This window comes from Pinus tabuliformis, chromosome 1_1 (genome assembly GCF_031772625.1).
Source record: "Pinus tabuliformis cultivar Carrire ecotype Pingquan chromosome 1_1, CPIR1, whole genome shotgun sequence".
NCBI classification, from domain to species: domain Eukaryota; kingdom Viridiplantae; phylum Streptophyta; class Pinopsida; order Pinales; family Pinaceae; genus Pinus; species Pinus tabuliformis.
In genome coordinates this window covers 244683867-244698347 of record NC_142297.1, presented here as the reverse complement: position 1 = coordinate 244698347, position 14481 = coordinate 244683867, and the positions used below count along the sequence as shown (strand labels likewise).

Sequence of the window (14481 nt, the reverse complement as noted above, 5' to 3'; positions counted from 1 at the left end):
GTTATTGAACACCATTTTATTCCTTGGGCAAATTAAACTTTTCTACCCTTCTTTTCCTTCACTTTTGGCCAACCACCAAAGTTGGAAGTGGTAGTTACAACTTAGAACAATCACTTGAAATTTGACTGCCCTCTGTGCAGTCCAGTCCAAGTTCTGTCCATATATTTGACTGTTGGGTTTCGCATTGAATGAATGTTTGAGTATTGGGTTTTGCATTGGAAAGTGGGTATCATAGGATTTCCCTGTGATTGAATTCCGAGTAAGGGGTTTACACCCATGAATTTTGCACAGTAAGTCTTCTATATGTTTGAAATTTCAGTAGAGCTTGATGCATTGAATCCATTTGTCTTTAGTGGGATATTAAACCAGCTGAATTCTGAGTAGTGGGTTATGTAAAAAATTGAGCTTTGTTTTGTATTTGTTGTAAAAAATTGGACTGGACTTTCAACAGCGGTTTGTGCAGTAAATAGCATTAGACTGTTGGGTTTTGTCCGAAATGAGGTTGAACACAATTTCTTGTCTGCAAAGTCGGTTGTTGGGGGAGGCTGGGAGCGACCAAAAGGGACGTTGTATCCAACAGAGAAATCATGCACATTATGTTTTTGGTTTGAAAATTATTTGACAACTATTGTTCTTTTATTGTACAATTTGAAATTAGATGAAACTTGTACAAATAAATTTTATAAATCATATGATGGGCAGTTTAAAAATAAAAACGTCATAAAAAAATTCCTTGACGGGTAGGGTCACCCATCAAATTTAAGCCCTGTTCTCGAGGTCGTTATGACGACGGAAACTTGAAATTCCCATAATTCCTCCGTTGATTGTTTTTGTTGTTTTTCAGTGTTTGATTGCCATTGAAAGATCTTCAGAGTAGTTCGTATATAACATTTAGCGGCTTCCATGGCTGACGGCGCCTCCAACTCTCGGCCTCTGATACGACGGAACCACTGCCGCGAGAAGGGAGCTGAGACTCAATTAAACAATCGCGCAGTTGTGGCGCCTCCAACTCTCGGTCTCTGACGGCAACCAATAGATCCCATGCTATTGGGCCATTAATGCTTACCCCCATCTTATGCCTATAGCATGGGATTCATGGCTTGCCATCATATGCAGCACCATATCCCGCCCCCATGGCATCCTACGGCAGTAAATGCACCGGTGCGAATGAATCTGATGTATAGATACGACCGAGATTTCCGGCTTACCCCAATAGATTTGCGGCTCGCATTTACAATCGGATCGGCTCGTATCTACCAAATTATAATTTTCCCGCCGTCTAATGAATGAATTCTGCCTTTTAAATAACAGCGAAGGGCGAACAATAATATCCATTTCTGCGTTTTGAAACCAGTCTTTCTCAGAGCTGAAGCTACGTACTCAGACCTGGAGCTGCGTTCTCAGACCTGACAGGTAAGTTTATTCTGCTAACATTACGTTTATTCTGCTAACATTACGATTTCGCATGGCCCAATAGCATGGATTAGCGGAATATAAGGGCAGATTTGCTATTTGCAGCAGAGTTCAGAATAATGTGATTAGTTGTTTATACTTTGATACTGTATGAGAAATCCCATTATTCTACAAGCGCAACCCTAAACAGTAGAGAAATGGCGGAACTTTACTAACGCTAGTTTATCAAATGATAATGGGCATTTTCGATGCCAATACGCATGACCTTATAATATTATTCTTCATAAAAGTGGTATCACTGTCCCTTTTTGCCTCCACATATGTCAGAGAATGTTTGAGGAATTTCGATAAAACACTAACTATGTGCACCTATTTTAAAGTTTTCTAGTTTTTAATTGATTTTAAAGGAAGGTTGATTCGTGATTAAATAAATATGTTGTTAAAAGTTGATATGTGTTTTGTAAGGATTTAATAATTTACTGTGTATGGTTTAAAAAGGAAACTTGGAAGACAGTAGAGTGACTGAGATGTAAGGTCAGTCATGATTTGACCTCCCATTTCTGATTTGTTCAAATCATGTAAGACTTTTTTTTTTACCTCAACATTCTTCAAAATAGTCAAAATCATTAATTAAAAGGAATAATGGCCCAATAGCATAGATTAGTTCGAGTTTCTTAACATATAATTAAATTTTATGGAATATAAATTATTTTCTATAAAAAATTAATTACATTTACTTTTGAGTCAAAATAATATTTGTTTATATAATTTGGTTTATTTGTATTAGTTACTATTTATTAGTTTGCAATGTTAAAATAAATTGGTTACCAAAACTATATTGGGTTGTATGATTTTTCAGTTTAATTTAATTTAATTTGGCATAATTTTACATATGAATTTGTTATGATTTTGGTTTCAAAAATGCATATCTACTCATATTTTGGTTTCGAAAATAGCTGTGAGATTAGATATAATTTTGTTTATTTAATTGAACACTACATATTTGTGAATGAAAGTTTATAGCTAGCCTCTTAAGAGAAAGGAAGTGTGACATCGTTTTTAATTTGTTTTTTTATTTTTCACAAGTCACATAACTTAATTAGTAAAGGAGTAAGTGGTCCATAATCCACACATATTTTTTTACTAACCAAAGCATTTTTACTTCATTAGCAGTGGGACTTTGAACAAAGGGCATCAAGTTTTAAGAGTTTTTCTTCATAGTTTATTTGAGCTTATTTTTTCACACCATAAGTGAAGAAAGACACCTAAAAGCAATCATAACTTGAACAAACTAAATTTCCCCACAGGGGCCATAAAATAATTTATTTTGTACAAATTGAAATATGTTCCCAAAATACTCTTGTTAATATCTAAATGGAAATTGTGTTATACTAAAATGGAAATAATTCACGTATTTGTCATTGAGATTTTGAAATTTGTTACCAAATGATATAGAACCGGTTATGGTTTATTAAGTTTTATGTCTTAGGAGCCAAATCAATGTTCTTAACATTTATTTATGAGTGGAGAAAGAAATACAACTAACACATTTTAATAAAAGCACACACATATTGAATAAATAAATAACCTACCGAGTTCATCAAATGTATTGACAAAAGTAGGATTCTAATTCTTACAACTAGCCGCAAAGTTTATGTTCGGTTAGAAAAATTCAAAATAATAAAACTAGTGCAGTCATAAAAATGAGATGGCTAATAAATATTGGTAGATATCAATTTTCAAGGAGACATGCCTTTCTCAATATATATCAAAGTAAAAAAAATTACTTCCAAAGCTTGTGTTTTTGAAAAACAATATGTTTGATTAGAAAAGTTCAATGAAACTACTGCAACCATATAAATTAGATGACTAGTAAATAATAGATATCAATTCATAATCAATAACAATAGGCACTACTTTAGTATATCTCATTTTATTAAGATTTAAAAAAAAATAAAACTTAACTAATCTATAATTGTATTTCCCTTCAACCCCTTCCACCTCAACCACTCATCACAAGTTGTACCATGAGACCAACATGGTGACACCACCTCCACAAAGACATCATATGTCATACATGGTTAGTCTAAATTTGTATGAAATCTATAAGTTGATTAATGACCCAAATATTACCTTTACCAAAGTGGTTTACCTGAAAAGTATAAAATAGTTACCTAAAAATGTGATTGCTATTCTTAGTGATATGCATTAATCAAGACCATAATATCTACTCAAACCAAATTATTTTCGATGCAACTTTTATAGGTATTTGAAGAATGAAGAAGTGGGAGAGGATTAATGAGTTGGAAGTTGAAGACCCAGAGGATATGATTGAATTTTCAGCAGAAGATTTAACATGGACAGAGATTAATGGGGACCAAGTTGCAATTATTCCATATTGTCGACTTGATGATTTTATAAGAGGAGAGGAATCGAGTGAACGGGCACCCACTCAATTTCTTCTTGCTTCTCAACGAAGTAAAAAAGCAGAGGATATCGGACAAACATATTTTTCAACATATCTAGAGTACATGATGTGAGTCTTTATATCTTTTTTCAATATATGTATAATTCTTTTCAATATGCATAAATTTTATATCTAATTTGTTGTAAATGTTTTATATATAGTTATTGGTGTGCATATGGTCCGAAGTGCAACAATAGAATTATGAGTGCATCCTCAGATCAAAACAAAAAACACAATCAACATGAAAGTATTAAAGTTGGTTGCCAATGTCACTTCATTGTGCGGCGACTTCAACTTAGACCAGATGATGCTGTAATAATATATACTGCATGTAGGCATATTGATAAATCCAATGTTGTTTGTCATGGAAAAGATGCAATCGGTAGGCCTATGAGATTCAGTTATGCACCACATTTAACAAGGGATATGCGATCTATTGTCCAACATTTAATCCAAAGAGGTTTTAATGTTACAATGATATGGGATAAGTTCATCTCTGATGTGAAGGATGGATTCTGTGAGTTATACACAGGGACATCTCGAGATACATACATGACAAGACAAGATATATTAAACATTTACAATGATACCATAAGGCTAGAGTATATTAAAGATCAAAGTGATCCAATCAGTGTAGAATGTTGGTATAAGGAACACGCTGAGAGATTTTTCTTCTACCAGAAACAATATCTTGCTGAAAACATCCCTTTTATCATAGGCATACAAACAAAGTGGATGCGTTCAATGATGCTAAAATATTCTCACAACAATATAATCTCAATGGATTCAACATTTAGTATAAATAAGTACGGGGTGAGTACAAAATTACCCTAAATCTAATTCATTTATTCAACACCATTTTAATGCTTGTATCTTATATAAATATAATTATGTACTTTGTTTGTAATGTAGTATTAACTTTACACTTTAATGGTCTTCGACAAACATCACAATGGGGTTCCAGTAGCTTGGGTGATATCATCACACAATACTATAGTTGATATTTGTAAATGGATGTCAACTCTCTTTGCCATTGGGAAGAAAGAGCAACCAGATTGGCATGTTAAAGCCTTCATTACAGATGATGCTACTGCTGAAATTGAAGCATTAAGGTGATGTGTTTATTTACAAATATCAACTATAGTATTGCGTGATGATATAACCCAAGCTACTGGAACCCCATTGTGATGTTTGTCGAAGACCATTAAAGTGTAAAGTTGATACTACATTACAAACAAAGTACATAATTATATTTATATAAGATACAAGCATTAAAATGGTGTTGAATAAATGAATTAGATTTAGGGTAATTTTGTACTCACCCCGTACTTATTTGTACTAAATGTTGAATCCATTGAGATTATATTGTTGTGAGCATATTTTAGCATCATTGAACGCATCCACTTTGTTTGTATGCCTATGATAAAAGGGATGTTTTCAGCAAGATCTTGTTTCTGGTAGAAGAAAAAGCTCTTAGCGTGTTCCTTATACCAACATTCTACACTAATTGGATCACTTTGATCTTTAACATACTCTAGCCTTATGGTATCATTGTAAATGTTTAATATATCTTGTCTTGTCATGTATGTATCTCGAGATGTCCCTATGTATAACTCACCGAATCCATCCTTCACATCAGAGATGAACTTATCCCATATCATTGTAACATTAAAACCTCTTTGGATTAAATGTTGGACAATAGATCGCATATCCCTTGTTAAATGTGGTGCATAATTGAATCTCATAGGCCTACCGATTGCATCTTTTCCATGACAAACAACATTGGATTTATCAATATGCCTACATGCAGTATATATTATTACAGCATCATCTGGTCTAAGTTGAAGTCGCCGCACAATGAAGTGACATTGGCAACCAACTTTAATACTTTCATGTTGATTGTGTTTTTTGTTTTGATCTAAGGATGCACTCATAATTCTGTTGTTGCACTTCGGACCATATGCACACCAATAACTATATATAAAACATTTACAACAAGTTAGATATAACATTTATGCATATTGAAAAGAATTATACATATATTGAAAAAAGATATAAAGACTCACATCATGTACTCCAGATATGTTGAAAAATATGTTTGTCCGATATCCTCTGCTTTTTTACTTCGTTGAGAAGCAAGAAGAAATTGAGTGGGTGCCCGTTCACTCGATTCCTCTCCTCTTATAAAATCATCAAGTCGACAATATGCAATAATTGCAATTTGGTCCCCATTAATCCCTGTCCATGTTAAATCTTCTGCTGAAAATTCAATCATATCCTCTGAGTCTTCAACTTCCAACTCATTAATCCTCTCCCACTTCTTCATTCTTCAAATACCTATAAAAGTTGCATCGAAATTAATTTGGTTTGAGTAGATATTATGGTCTTGATTAATGCATATCACTAAGAATAGCAATCACATTTTTAGGTAACTATTTTATACTTTTCACGTAAACCACTTTGGTAAAGGTAATATTTGGGTCATTAATCAACTTATAGATTTCATAGAAATTTAGACTAACCATGTATGAAATATGATGTCTTTGTGGAGGTGGTGTCATCATGTTGGTCTCATGGTACAACTTGTGATGAGTGGTTGAGGTGGAAGCGGTCGAAGGGAAATACAATTATAGATTAGTTAAGTTTTATTTTTTTTAAATCTTAATAAAATGAGATATACTAAAGTAGTGTCTATTGTTATTGATTATGAAATGATATTTATTATTTACTAGTCATCTAATTTATATGGATGCAGTAGTTTTATTGAACTTTTCTAATCAAACATATTGTTTTTCAAAAACACAAGCTTTGGAAGTAATTTTTTTTACTTTGATATATATTGAGAAAGGCACGTCTCCTTGAAAATTGATATCTACCAATATTTATTAGCCATCTCATTTTTATGGTTGCACTAGTTTTATTATTTTGAATTTTTCTAACCGAACATAAACTTTGCGGCTAGTTGTAAGAATTAGAATCCTACTTTTGTCAGTACATTTGATGAACTCGGTAGATTATTTATAATTAGAATCCCACTTTTGTCATTACATTTGATGAACTCGGTAGATTATTTATTTATTCAATATGTGTCTGCTTTTATTAAAATGTGTTAGTTGTATTTCTTTCTCCACTTATAAATAAATGTTAAGAACATTGATTTGGCTCCTAAGACATAAAACTTAATAAACCATAACCGGTTCTATATCATTTGGTAACAAATTTCAAAATCTCAATGACAAATATGTGAATTATTTCCATTTTAGTATAACAAAATTTCCATTTAGATATTAACAAGAGTATTTTGGGAACATATTTTAATTTGTACAAAATAAATTATTTTATGGCCCCTGTGGGGAAATTTAGTTTGTTCAAGTTATGATTGCTTTTAGGTGTCTTCCTTCACTTATGGTGTGAAAAAGTAAGCTCAAATAAACTATGAAGAAAAGCTCTTAAAACTTGATGCCCTTTGTTCAAAGTCCCACTGCTAATGAAGTAAAAATGCTTTGGTTAGTAAAAAAATATGTGTGGATTATGGACCACTTACTCCTTTACAAATTAAGTTTTGTGACTTGTGAAAAATAAAAAACCAAATTAAAAACGATGTCACACTTCCTTTCTCTTAAGAGGCTAGCTATAAACTTTCATTCACAAATATGTAGTGTTCAATTAAATAAACAAAATTATATCTAATCTCACAGCTATTTTCGAAACCAAAATATGAGTAGATATGTATTTTTGAAACCAAAATCATAACAAATTCATATGTAAAACTATGCCAAATTAAATTAAATTAAATTGAAAAATCATACAACCCAATATAGTTTTGGTAACCAATTTATTTTAACATTGCAAACTAATAAATAATAACTAATACAAATAAACCAAATTATATAAACAAATATTATTTTGACTCAAAAGTAAATGTAATTAATTTTTTATAGAAAATAATTTATATTCCATAAAATTTAATTATATGTTAAGAAACTCGAACTAATCTATGCTATTGGGCCATTATTCCTTTCAATTAATGATTTTGACTATTTTGAAGAATGTTGAGGTAAAAAAAAAAAGTCTTACATGATTTGAACAAATCAGAAATGGGAGTTCAGATCGTGACTGACCTTACATCTCAGTCACTCTACTGTCTTCCAAGTTTCCTTTTTAAACCATACACAGTAAATTATTAAATCCTTACAAAACACATATCAACTTTTAACAACATATTTATTTAATCACGAATCAACCTTAGTTTAAAATCAATTAAAAACTAAAAAACTTTAAAAATAGGTGCACATAGTTAGTGTTTTATCGAAATTCCAAACATTCTCTGACATATGTGGAGGCAAAAAGGGACAGTGATACCACTTTTCTCAAGAATAATAGTATAAGGTCATGCGTATTGGCATCGAAAATGCCCATTATCATTTGATAAACTAGCGTTAGTAAAGTTCCGCCATTTCTCTACTGTTTAGGGTTGCGCTTGTAGAATAATGGGATTTCTCATACAGTATCAAAGTATAAACAACTAATCACATTATTCTGAACTCTGTGGCGAATAGCGAATCGGTCCTTATATTCTGCTAATCCATGTTATTGGGCCATGCAAAATCGTAATGTTAGCAGAATAAACTTATCTGTCAGGTCTGAGAACGCAGCTCCAGGTCTGAGTACGCAGCTTCAGCTCTGAGAAAGACTGGCTTCAAGCAGAAATGGACACTATTGTTCGCCCTTCCGCTGTTATTTAAAAGGCGGAATTCATTCATCAAACGGCGAAAAAATTATAATTTGGTAGATACGAGCCGATCCGATCGTAAATGCCAGCCACAAATCTATTGGAGTAAACCAGAAATCTCGGTCGTATCTATACATCAGATTCATTCGCACCGGTGCATTTATTGCCGGAAGATGCCATGGGGGCGGAATATGGTGCTGCATACGATGGCAAGCCATGAATCCCATGCTATAGGCATAAGATGGGGTAAGCATTAATGGACCAATAGCATGGGATCTATTGGTTGCCGTCTCTGACATGGCGGAACGAGTACGGGCTGATATGTTAGAACATTAATCAGGACTATTCGGCGATGGTCGGCAGCGAGTTGGCAAGTGCTATTTCATGGACTATAGCATCATTAATGCACCAGATTGCCGTCACCCGGAGAGCCCATCGCATGCATGGATGCATGGATGCACATCTCATCACTCAGCTGCGGCAATGCCTGTTCCTGCCCGCGTCCGGCGCCGGTGTCCCTGCCCGCCTCCGGTTTGAGGACATAATCAGTTCACCAACCTATCCATTAATGGACTTAAACTCTGCCGGCGCCTCTGTAGTTTACCAACTCAACCCGCGCATTAATGGTGCCGGGATCCATAAACTCCATACGCTATCGAGATTTCAACCCACGCAATTACCGGTGCCGGGATCCATAAACTCCATACGCTATCGAGATTTCAGACCCGCGAAGAAGAACACGGCAGAGCAGCCCCTGCAACCAGCGAAGAAGAACACGGCTCTGCAGCGGCGAACAGAGATTGGTGATCACGGGTGACTTCCATTGCCACGGTATTAAAACCTTTACGATCATAATTGTTCAATACTTTGTGATTATATATAGAAGGGTTATATAATTCCTTCATGGTGTATGCCCTAAAATGGCTAGATGAATTAGATTTAATTTTTGGGTTTGTTTTGGATGTTGTCACTCTGATCTCAATAATATATCTCAAGGTAATTTCTTGATTAGTAAGCCATCGATCCATAATTTTTCCCTTCTGTGAAGAAATATTTACGTTGTGCCATCTGTGCTTAAAAGTTGCATAGATCATATATATATTCTTGTCTGCGTGCTTGAAAATTGCATAGATCATATATTCTGGTGTGTTGGTCTCCCAAGTCCAACACTGTTAAACCGATCTATTACAAGTAAAACGAGAAACAATGAAGAAAAGAAAAAGCACGAGGCATTAAGCTTTTGAAGAATGAAATTCTGAAAGTTTATTGAAACTAAGAGACGAGAATTTAGCAAACTTGGTTATCTTCAACCATAGCGAGGACCCTGTAACTAAGAGAAGAGAATTTAGCGAACTTGGTTATCTTGAACCATCGAAATCAACATTAATATTCGTTCTGGTCTCTGATTTTTCGAGCGCCACGGTTCATATCGTCAAATCCAGCTTGATATCGTTCTGATCTTGAAAGCTATTATAGTTTAATGAGAGAAGACCGCTTTCTCTTGGGCATGATGTTTTTGTTTTGTTATATGTTGTACTAAGGCTAAGTGATAGATTAGTAATATCAACTGTCTCATGAAATGGTTTTTCATCTTTTTCATCTTCCCATTTCCCATTTCCTTGGCATAATCTTCCTGTCAATTGCAGTTCAGAAGGGTATCTCAATGGCTCCTGGGGCTTATCCATCACATTACTTTGTTCATGTCGCAGTAATAAGATGTGAACCAGATGTTCGACCTCATTCCCCTGTCCACGAAGGAAAAAACAAGATCAACAAAATTTCATAGTTTCACTTACAAATTAATTGTAAAATGAATTTTTGCAAAAGAACTGTGTTGGCTAACTTAGTTGGTCAAACATTTCAGTACACGTCAATAAATGTGTAACAAACTAATTATTTTCCAAAAATTCATCTCACAATAAAAATCTACATCAAAAAAATTATACATTATCAAATTTAAAAAGCTTCTTGCACTGCACAGTAACTCGGAAAATTTATCTAATTAATTAATTTAGTAAAATGAACTCATTATTTAGGGTTTTTTCGCTGACCTTCAAACTTGTCTGTGATCTGCAGTCGGAGTTTCCTTTGTTAAAAATATCAGTTGGAGTTGGAGTTTCTTCCGCGATATGACCTGAGAAATGAAAACACTTTGCTTTCAAGCCAGCAATTTAACTATTTCAAAATGTCAAACATGGTTCATGTCTAAATATTAGAGTATTTGTTACTCAGACATACATTTACAAAACAGGTTTTTATAGAAAAGGTCAAAAGAATCTTCAAACGAATGAAATAAATATATTCATCATCAAACTATGATATCTTAGAATTGTAAATCAGACTGAAAACTATTATGAAATTTTCCAACCAAGTTACCATGACGACCAGTGCCAGGTTGTATGGAATCACTCCAGGTTGGCTGCTGTTCAATTGAATTTACATGATCGAGAGCACTTCGTTCACTGGCCATGATAAAAGAGTCCGTATCTCCCATCCAAAGCCTGTAATTTTGCAGTCTTGAATTCACACATTCTTGAAAATCCAAAATTTCAAAATTAAGAAGGATTTATGGTTACAGTGCTTACCTATTATGAGTTGTTCCAAGTGAATACGCAGAGGATCACGTAGATGTTTTTGAAAAATCAGAACACAGATCCTCTTCACCATCGTTATCTGTGATATGTTGCTTCTGGCCATTTGTTGGCATAGATTGTTGTTGGCAATTTTGGGTTTGGGATTCTGTAAGCCCAAAGTTGTTACTGTATTGACAAAAGTAGAATTCAATAAAAAATAGTGTAGAAAAGAAGAACTAAACTAAATTAATTACCATGGTTGCGTTGGTTGTTCTTTTCAGTACGGTACATCTGGAAAACATCACAGAATATTCCATTAAATACAATGTCAAACTTTTGTTCTGGAAAAACAATAACTCTGCAGCTTGGAATTAAAAAGCAACGAGTGCATACCTGCAGATGGCTTTTGACATGGGAAATCGTAAGCCCTCTCACATTCATCAGCTGAAGAACAAGCTTTGGGGTTGCCTCTGCAAAATATCAGCACATTTATATGCCCAGTTAACCCTCTTGCTCCATTTTTTAAAAAGTAAAGCCCAGTAATTTTTATTTTTTTTCCAAAAACTGTTTTGATACATCTGTAAATCTAAATCTCTGAAGCAATTAAAGGTTTGCAGCGCCGAAGGATTTTAAATTTCCAAGTCTGTAAATTTTCTCATGGATGCATGGATGCACATAACTCGTTTATCCCCTGGAAATATTTCAGTTTTATTTAATTATCTCAAAAAAAAAAGTTCATGTAATTTTAATTTTCGGATGTTTTTTTGTCTTCTTTAGGGTAATTATTCTCATGGAAATTTGGGACCTCTTAGAATCTTAATTTTCAAATTTGATAGTTCTTAACATTCCATGTTTCAGTGATATAATTTGCATATTTCAAATTTTAACTAACCTGTCGTAACTGTTATCAAATCAGTTCAGTTCCCCATTATTTTCAGTTTATCCATTATTCTTCGAAAATAAAATTTGTTCAAATTATGTGTCATGTTTATATTTTTATTTTGAAGGTAGATCTCATATTTATTTAGGGGTAAAAATGAGAATAATGGGTTTACTTCAATTTTATCCATGAAATCTTGGAAATATTTCAGTTTTATTTAAAAGTTGATAGTTATGGTAACCACAAAAAAATATATATGAATATTGATTTTTATTTTAAAGTGTTTTTATGATGTTTTTAACAACAATATTGTTTACATATTCATTATAAGGAAGTAAGAAAATGGAGGACAATAGACATGAATGGGAGGTAACTATCAAAGGCACCAAGCAATTGTTCATTTGTCTTGTTGGTGATTGTGCGGGAAACTTGAGTCGATCTAAGCTATCTGGCCTTAATCATCATCGGGCTACCAACCACAATCTCCCACCAATTCCTCCACGTCAAAGAGGTCGAGTAAGAGATGCAAATGCTATATGGGCGGTTAAATCTACAAGTGTAGTAAAAAGGCAAAATGCCAAAATACAATATGATTTAGATGCAAGGCTATGTCGTGCACGACAACAAGCATATAAAAGATTTGTTAATGAAGAAATTCTTTTAGCTGTAAGTATTTATTAGTATTTATTTGTATATGCTTTTTTATTAATATTGTTAATGATGAAATTCTTTCAGCTGTAAGTATTTATTAGTATTTATCTGTATATGTTTTTTATTAGTATTAATTTATTGTTGTGGACTAAATTCATTGAAACTTGTTTTCACAGTCAGTTGTTACATTTGATCAGCTTAATGATACTTCAAAGCAAAAAATTTGTGAAAAAATTCAACGTTGGGATCAAAGTCTACCTCGTAGACGTATGGAGACAATGAAGCGCATAGACATTGCTTTAAAAGAGAAAGCAAGGACTGAGGTTCCTGATGATGTGGGGGAAGAAAGATTAGATGGGCACAACTATATATTAAACTTTGATGAAACTAATCAAGACAATGACAACACAGTTGAGTCCATTTTTTTGCGTATATTAATTTTTTAGACATTTTAACATTAAATAATATTTATATTTATTATACTCATTGTTATTGATATGCATAGCCTAATCAACAAAATTCCCCAAGTTCAAGCCACCAACTATTACGCCGCTCACCTAGATTTCAAGGTTTTCAAGGGGTTATTGGGCCAGTAAGTTTTTAATCCATATAACCTATTCCACTAAAAATATTAATATATAAATTGTTATGTTTTACCATAATGATGGGATGAGAAATGGATGTTTTGTATTATATATCGTTATCCTTGATTTGTTTTGATTATGCGTGTGTGTGTTATTTCTTATTTATGGTGCAGGTGTTCCCTTTGGAACCATCTTCACGTCCAATGTCACAATGCAAGGTAAGCTATTTATACTCTTGTAAATTTAGCATATTTTTACATTTAATTTTATTTGATTCATACTTATATCTATGTATAATCTAATGTTCAGAGTAATGAATATACATTTCCCAAAACACCTTTGCACATGTATGATGGTGGACATGATACTCACCAAAAATCACATTCTCCTCAACCATTGCGGCATTCACCTAGACTTCAAGATAAATTAAGAGAAGTAAGTTATATACTACATATCTTAGCTCATAATAACATTGACATATATTTTTATGACTAGTTAATGCATTTTCTTTTCATATTCGTTACATGTTCCCCATATTCTCATTATATCTATATAGATTTTGATATTTGTTGATAGCTAGTCAATGCATTGTCTTTTCATATTCGTTACATGGTCCGCATATTTTCATTATATCTATGTGGATTTTGATATTTATTGATAATGTTTTAATTTCCACAGAAAACAAAAAAGATAAATGTTGATGCTATGGTTAAAAGTACCAAAATCACGCCAAAGGACTTGAAAGCACGTGGGTTCAAGTCACGCAAACAATACATAGAGCATATATGCTCAACTAGCATTGCTCTCACTAAACCCACTAGGCTTGCTACTTTGAAGGCTAAACATTCCAGCAAGTTGTGATTGGAGGAAGTTACAAGCTTGAATCTTAGAAATAAATGTTAAATTTACCTTGTTATTGAATTTACATAATATATGTATTTACTTGATATAGCAATTGCAATTTGTGAAAGAAATATCCTCGCTGTCAAATCTTTGAAATCAACGTTGAATATTTGCAAATATACTCTGGCGAACAAGCTTGTCATTGAATTTTCTTAATATGTGGATTTGTTTGACCAACCTTCGTCTTTGAATTTGCTTATTAGATAGATTTATTTGATATTTCATTCACTCCATTTGACAGAGTTGTCAACATTGTTGTTAAATTCCCAAAAAAATTA

The 14481-nt window shown here is 33.1% G+C and overlaps 2 protein-coding genes across 2 annotated transcripts; one reads left to right on the top strand and one right to left on the bottom strand.

Moving 5' to 3' along the window:
* Nucleotides 1-9254: 9254 nt before the first annotated feature.
* Nucleotides 9255-13162, top strand: LOC149212437 (uncharacterized). The gene is made up of 3 exons (XM_089388686.1): nt 9255-9443; nt 12397-12731; nt 12893-13162. Exons 2-3 carry the CDS (start codon nt 12408-12410, stop codon nt 13160-13162), a joined length of 594 nt encoding a protein of 197 aa, XP_089244812.1. The 5' UTR covers nt 9255-9443; nt 12397-12407.
* On the bottom strand, nt 9726-11331 carry LOC149212438 (uncharacterized). Its single transcript, XM_089390610.1, has 4 exons — nt 11198-11331; nt 10989-11113; nt 10664-10746; nt 9726-10357 (listed from the first exon to the last, which is right to left on the bottom strand). Exons 2-4 carry the CDS (start codon nt 11104-11106, stop codon nt 10037-10039), a joined length of 522 nt encoding a protein of 173 aa, XP_089246736.1. The 5' UTR covers nt 11107-11113; nt 11198-11331; the 3' UTR covers nt 9726-10036.
* Nucleotides 13163-14481: the final 1319 nt, after the last annotated feature.